At 37.8% G+C, this 7829-nt stretch overlaps 1 protein-coding gene across 1 annotated transcript; it reads left to right on the top strand.

Annotated features, from left to right (window-relative positions):
• The first annotated feature begins 1068 nt into the window (after positions 1–1068).
• On the top strand, positions 1069–6720 carry LOC139738084 (uncharacterized). The gene is made up of 2 exons (XM_071648746.1): positions 1069–1337; positions 6072–6720. The coding sequence occupies exons 1-2, from the start codon at positions 1069–1071 to the stop codon at positions 6718–6720; spliced, it is 918 nt and encodes a 305-aa protein (XP_071504847.1).
• The last annotated feature ends 1109 nt before the right edge of the window (positions 6721–7829 follow it).

Here is a 7829-nt window from a genome sequence, read left to right as displayed (position 1 = left end):
CTTTATGAAATGTTAAAGAGCATACGATTCTAAGAGAAATTCAAAGTTTATCTAATGAAAATCGGTTTTGAAATGGCTGAGATATCCAGAAACAAAGACAAGCAAAGCGACCTGTAGCAGCTCAACTTTTCTCCAGTTTCTCTCCTTCACAATCTCTCTCTCACCGCTTCGACCTCTCCGTCTTTCCCACTCTCTCTCCTCCTCTCTCCGTGGGTCATTTATCCTCCCCGCTGGTTCTCTTCAAAACAATTCAAAGGTAACCGCTTGTCAACACTGACCACTTGTTTCACTGTCTGATACCAGAGGGATGAGTCACCTCTCTGCTGTTCTACATGTATAAATACCGACTGCTCTTTGTGTAAAAATGCAGAGTGTGTTACAATTTCATCATGAGCGACTTGCTCAGACAACTCGCCTCGGCAGGGCCTCAATAAAACCTCATCTACAATGTACGCTCGGAGTGCTCGATGTCTTCATTTCCTATAGTGTATTCGACCTTAATTAATTAGTGAGTAGGTGTTGCTACCACTACCACCATCATCAATACCAATCACTAAAGACCCTAATAAAAGATGGGTCCCACCTTTTATCAGGATCACTTTGTTTTGGATATATTGCTCAGCCATTTCAAAGCCAATTTTTTTCAAAGTAACTTTGAATTCCTCTTAAAATTATATGCTCTTTCATATTTCATAAGAGGTTTCTAATCATCTAAAAAAAAAATCATCATCAAAAATGTTGAAAAAAACCTTAAGCCCCATCTCAACCGAAACTGTACATCCCTTTAAAGTACACAATACACACCATTGACAACTTCAACCCGTGCTAAAGGTCTAACCATGGAGCTGTGTTGTAACTCCATGGTTCAACACCATAGTCGCAGCCGCATAATGATAACACGAGCAAATATAGGCCCTAGCGTGACTCCAACGTTTGATACATGTATTTACAAGGTCTCATGCACCCCACGCACTCTACAATGTCCCCTGGGTAAAGACAAACTCGGCTGCCAAATGCTATCAGGTTCACACTGCAACTACACACCTGTAAACTCCAACTCGCCGCACAATGGCGTCTACCCCAGCTTCTGTGCGCCTCATCGTCTGGTGTATGCCGCGGACGATCTCAACGGCGCTCGCTAAATGTCTCAGCGCCATCGAGGGACTCGAAGTCTGGTTCGAGCCGTTCTGTTACAGCGAAACCGCCGCCAACGTGTACAAGCAGGCTGTCGGCCGGGACCTGCCCAAGGTGTACGATGGGAACGAGGAGGCGATCGCTTCGGCTGCTGAAATTCTGTCCAATATCGTGGGCTCCAAGATCGAGGCAGACCGTATTGCGTAGGTTCACAGCCAATATTCATTCCTCTTTTATCATTCCGTAGTCAACTGTATATATAGCTGGGAACTTAACCTTATGGATCCAGTAAATGCAGAAATAATGTTAGTACACACAAGGAAGTACATGTATACCAAGGTACACACCTGTGCGGTTTGAGGAAAATCAGACAGTCCGTTCAAAAGTTATGAACGTTTAAAGGTTTGGTAGCGTCAAACAAGAAAACTACAACAATTCTTAATGTTACAGGTGGAACACGATATGAAGAGAATGAAGTAATTTCACAAAATATATATTTTTTGTTTAAAAAACATACTCCTTCGACTTGTTACTGACAGAATGTTCAGGTAAAAGTTATGCCTCCTGACTTCTAAAAGAGGTACGTCAAGCACTCTTTAAAAATGGTCAAAAATGAACATATTTTCAATTCTCCCATTTTTCCCCGTCAAATCCTTGCCCTACATGTGACATCATTAATTGTTGTATGTAGTCTTCTTATCCATCGAAAACGGCACATGTGAACGGATTGTCCGATTTTCCTTAAACTATACTGAGGTGTATACTTCTACGTTGATTCACTTAATTAACAATAACACTCCGCTGTGGAAATGATAATATTTTCACCTCCGACTGTATATAGGTGTAACCTATGGCCTGCGGAGGTTATGTTTTCTGTTCCTTATGTTTGTCTGTGTGTTTGTCTGTCTGTGTACTTAAGATAAATCGGCAATGAATGATCAGATTTATACCAAATGTATATATTGTGTAGATGTCCCTATACCCCTATGTTTGTGTTGAAGATACTGCCTACGAAATGGCGATGTTTTAATTTGGATTATTTGGATTAAGCTCCCTCGAAATAGGGTAAAATCACCAAAACTATTCGCTAAAGGTTTAGCTTCTGGTCATACCCAGACTATATCAAGGGCTTTGATTGTATACGTGCCATGTTTTTAAAATAGTTTTGAATACAATTCTTTTAACTTTCATTGATTTCTGTCATTTTCAACGCCTGGCATGTTGCCTGGTTGTAAAATGTATCAATGATTTCAGCTGGGCATTTTCTCTTTTAATTTAACCACTTTTTTCATATTCATACTAACTCGGATATTTTACAAGACTTTGATGTGAAGCAGCATTTATTCGCCGATATTCTTGTCCTGTCGAAATGTATGAATGAATAAATGAATGAATGAATGAATGAATAAATAAATAAATAAATAAATAGATAAGTATATAGATAAACAAATAAAAAATGAATAACTAATAGATAAGTGAATAAATAGATGAATAATATTCCTTTGTTCACTGAATAGATATACTTTTTAAAGTAAACTCCCCTCTAAGGATGTGTCCATTAAATAGGTGCAGTATATTTACAACGTTTAAAACATTGTCAAACATACTGCAACTCTAAATTCAAATTGATTTAAATGAATTCTTCCTAGAAAGAAGAATGTCAGATGTTTCCTCAATATCACACATATTATAACAGTGTATGCATGAACATAGAGTCGTGGTATTGAAATGTTTGCTGGTTTTCACGGAACGGTTATCATGTTTGCAAAGACAGCACATTACATTGTGTCATAATCTAAAAAGTTGTGATGTCAGCATCTTACAACTCTTCCATTCTTTTGTTCACCACGGTGTTCACAGGGTCGTAATAATAATAATAATGACAATATGGCCTTTTTTAAATCCAAGGTAGCCACCACAGTGTTGACACTGCTCTACAGTGGGCCCTGCCATTCTAATTACCCTAGCGTTGCCAAGTACCCATTTATACACCTGGGTCGAGAGGGACATGGTTGATAAAATATCTTTCGTAAGGACTAAGTACTGGACTGGATTCGAACTCGAGTTCTCTGATTGAGAGACAGGAGTCATTGTGCCGCAGTGGTCCCACAGAATTGATATAACCTTAGCAGCATGCTTGATAAATTTAGACATCACAAGCCAACATTTCAGATTGTTTTATCAATCTTCTGTTATCAAAAAGCAAGAATAATTCGATAATTATCAGATATCATCTGTCAGGATAATTTCCGTTGAAAAGAGGAAATTTGGTACAGCCTTCAAATTGGTGCGGGTCTATCAAAAGGAAATTCGCAAGGCAGTGGCATCATTGTTTTTCTGATTTGCCTTAATACATTTGGTTGGGAACTGATATGATTATCTAGCTCGCATCAAAATATGACATTCTTAAATCTCTCTCTTTTTTATTTCCAATGAAATGAAACGTCTTCCATTCCGTTTAAACGATATCTCTCTATTAATATAACTTAAATATGCATTATAATATCAACTTTAACAGTGTCTTTTTTGCCGATGTTTAAGGTGTTACCTTAGTAGATATTCCGCCCTTTAGTAAAGTGGTTAATACACTTGCTTTCTCACCATAATAAAGTTTAATGCATATTTCTATTTTACTTGCGTGCTAAAGCCTTGCCTTCACAGTGCAAGATCAAATGCATACGAATTAGATTCCAAGTATTGAAATGCATCGAGATGCACAGGTTGATGGAATAACTTTTTACATGCAGTAAGTCCACAACACAGTGAAGAAAGATGTCAGTCTATAAATTTAAATGCACTAGAGAACCAGCCTATCGTAATATTGGCATGAACAAGGCAAAAGGATGCCCATAAAATGATACAGTGGACTCCCGTTATAACGAAGTCCTCGGGACCGGCAGTTTTCTTTCGTTATATCGAAATTTTTCGTTATAACCGAACCAAAATAAACAATAAAGAACGTATTGTATTGTATTGTATTGTATTGTATTGTATTGTATTGTATTGTATTGTATTGTATTGTATTTATTTTCCGTCATTAAAAGATATACAAACAAAGATATGTTACATAAAATGAATCTTCAACGGAGGGATGACCCTACTCAGCACTGTTATCGTAACAGCGCTGTTTTACAGAGGGGTCCCTTACATGAGAAATATAAACAAACAATATAGTGACATAGGAAGAAAATACAAACATTCAGAGAAATATATCAGCTGTGAATTATATACAATCATAAAGTTCAATAATGAATATGTAAACACAAAAACAGGCATCTACGTGGTTACATAAAAAGAAAATACAAACATTCAGAGAAGTATTTCAGCTGTGAATTATGTACAATTATAAACTTCGATGATAAAATATAAACACACACAAAAAAAAACACATCTAAGTATATTCAACAGAGAAAGAAACTGAATGAGGGATATACATCTACACGCTACATAAACAAGAGTCACATAAAATCAGAAATAGAATTTTCTAATCCCTTAAAAAATATATCTGGACTTGAGGTCAGCTTCAAGGTATAAGGCAGTGAATTGTATTGCATTGATCCCCTATAATATGTTGTTCTTTTACAATAATCAGTACGAGGCTTTGGGAGAAGAATGTTCCCTGCGTTACGAAGAGAATATGAGTAACGGGAAGGCTGGAACATATCATTCATAGATGAGGATAACATTATTATGAGTTGATTTAAATACAAACATGTTCAAGTGCTTCCTACGTCTGGATTCCCCCCCCCCCCTCTCTCTCTCTCTCAAAACTATCATCAAAAGTGTATAACACAGTTTTGATGAGTATGATACCATGATGGTGCTGCGTTCGTTGTTAGAGTCTCTTTTACCTATATGCAGGTACAGTTTGTATTATATCAGAATTCTGATGTATGAAGGGACCGTAGTTGTTGCCAGAGCCTTTTCGAAGGCTCTGGTTGTTGTCAGTGCCGTATATACGGCACTGGTTGTTGTACTAGAATAGCGCCATCAACGTTTAAAGTTCTGGTTTAGACTTTTGCAAACTTGAATGGGGGGGGGGGGGGGGGGGGTGTTTCATAAAGCTGTTCTTAAAGTTACGAACGACTTAAGAACGACTGGTGATCAGTTCTAATGAGCTATATTTATCAGAATTTCAGTAATTCTGCACAAGACCTGATCACCAGTCGTTCTTAAGTCGTTCGTAACTTTAAGAACAGCTTTATGAAACACCCCCCAGATTCCTTCATAGACTGCTATGGTATATCATTATTATTATTATTATTATTATTATTATTTTTGGTACTAAGGAGGAGCGTATTGTGTCCCTCGGATAGGACATAAAATTGAGGTCCAGTGTGTGAGAGAGTCACAACTCATGGGTGTAAAAGATCACACTTCATTCATTCATCGTAAAGAGCAGGGTGTTCAACCCGGTGATCGGGTACATCGAACTGGACTCCATTGAAGACCAGCTATTGCAGCTGAATATGGCCTATCCAGCCATCTTCTCAGATGGAAATGAAACAGAAAGACAGAATGTAGCAATGTAATTCGACAACTATACCATCACTTGCTTAACAACTTCGCCTGCGTAGAATTACGCATGCTTCCTATGTGAAGCTACTTTGTCGCAATCCTCGTTCATTGTGATTTTTTTTCGTGAATTTTGAATATATCCTCATTCCTGTTATCTCACTATAAATTCTGAAACTCTGTACTGATTAGAACCAACTTAGAGATGCTCAAATGCTGAAGTTTGAAAATTAAATGGAAGTCTCCTTCATTTCTCATGATACATAATACTGATCTACATGCAGATCAGTTCTATTAATTTTCCACATGAGGTATAGATTTTCCCTACAAATCTGGTAAATCTAACGTGCTAAAACGGCGGGAAGATTATTACAGTCTAATTTCCATTGATCTCTTGTGGTTTATGGTCATTATGGTTGCAGGTTTTCAGCAGTCAAGAAAGCGTTGGAATCGACAACTGCCAAGTACGTGATAGTCAAGGATATGGCGTTTGGTGTGAGAGACAAGGATAGCCGCGCCTACATCCCAGCCGGGTACAGACACGTGTTCCTCATCCGTCACCCAGTGAGGGCGTATTCGTCTTACAGAAGAGCAGCCTTCAAGCAGCTCACGTCCATGGGCGTGCTGAAAGGGGATGCCAGGAACTTGGAAACGTTTGACTTCGGGGTTGAAGATTTCCTTCTTCCGTCGAAGACGTTTTATCAAGATCTCCATTCTCTGTGGGTATACGTGCGCGAGTCAGGCCTCGACCCGGAACCGATTGTCCTCGACTCCGACGATCTGCTGGCGAGACCTTCCGAAGTGTTGTCGAAGTTTTGCCGACTGGTTGGGCTCCCCTATTCGGACTCCTTGCTCCAGTGGGATTCGTCAACAGCCGTAGCCGACTCATGGAAGGCGCCCGGGGAGGCGGTGGCAAAAGATTTCGTCACCATGTACGAAACAGCCATGAAGAGTAGCTGTTTCATGCCACTTTCCAAGCTCATCCCACGTGACCAGCTACCCGCCGACGTCCTACGACTATCGGACGCTGGGATGAAATTCTACGAAGAACTTCAAAAACACAAATTTTAATTACATATTTCATTCAATTCAATACATTTATTTTCACATTTCTAGAATGAAGATCATTTAAACATATAGATAGCAATGTGATGTCTTTGAATAATCTCACTGAATATTAATCAATGGCAAGCAAAACTGGTGAATCACAGGAAAAATCACAGATGGGGTATTCACGAATCGGCAACCTTACCCTTTTGTTTCAAGGTTTCATCTGCCCTTCCTGTACAGATGATAGATATAAAATATAATCTGTCTAACGTCAAAAGCTAAGTCACATTATATACGTCTCATACAGTACCTCTATGGAGCAGACTTCTCCTAAATTCTAGAGTGCATGACCCCTTTTTGAAGTTGTCCTTCATCTTGATGGTGCACGTTAGCCTTAATAAATATTCCGTACCTACTGCCACAATTTTGAAAGGTTTGACACTGTTATCTTCATTGTAAAAAATGAAAGGTCTGCACAATCTATCTTGCATGTCTTGTGTATGTATTTGGCAACTATACAACCAAACCAACAAATGTATACTATGCACACACTATTTGCTGATTTTAAGCTGAGAACTTATGAGTTTGAAAATTTTGGTGATAAAAAAAAAACTTACTTGATTTCACGCAAAACAAATATCTGAATTAAAGCGAGAGTTGAATTTCAGGCATCAAGTTTAATTAACTCTGAAAATTGAGATAATTATAAACATACAGAGGCGATATGAAGAGGTAATGTCGCACTCATGAAATATATATATATTCTGTATAAAAAAAATTCAAGTATAATTCTATTAAGAAAGGAGTCGAAAACCTTACGTTGATATGTTTACAAATATTTGAAAAAGAATAAAGGATAAAAAGAACTTAGACATTTTTGAAAGGAATTTGATTAATGCTCAACTGCATTAATATTTTGTCCATTTCACAGGCAAATTATAGAAGCCTTTTTACCCGTAAAGTCCAAAATCACGATGAACCATTACTGCTAAAAGGTCGTCTCAAAAAGCATGAATCAAATATTTGCTGCACAATTTTGCTGATATAAGATATTAATTTTCGTAATTTTCCATCATTTGTATAATCATTATAATCATGAATATAATCGTAATCATTTGTTGCAGTGTCCG

Source organism: Diadema antillarum, unplaced genomic scaffold, assembly GCF_040938485.1.
Source record: "Diadema antillarum isolate AM-2024a unplaced genomic scaffold, OU_Dant_1.0 seq00000720_RagTag, whole genome shotgun sequence".
In the NCBI taxonomy this organism is placed as follows: domain Eukaryota; kingdom Metazoa; phylum Echinodermata; class Echinoidea; order Diadematoida; family Diadematidae; genus Diadema; species Diadema antillarum.
Note: the sequence above shows the minus strand (reverse complement) of the source record. Positions and strands in the feature narration are given on the sequence as shown.

Excerpts from the sequence above, each read along its gene's own strand:
- LOC139738084 (XM_071648746.1), top strand. The coding sequence starts at position 1,069 with ATGGCGTCTACCCCAGCTTCTGTGCGCCTCATCGTCTGGTGTATGCCG. Across the intron at positions 1,338-6,071 it reads ATCGAGGCAGACCGTATTGC|GTTTTCAGCAGTCAAGAAAG; the intron begins GTAGGTTCACAG and ends TTATGGTTGCAG.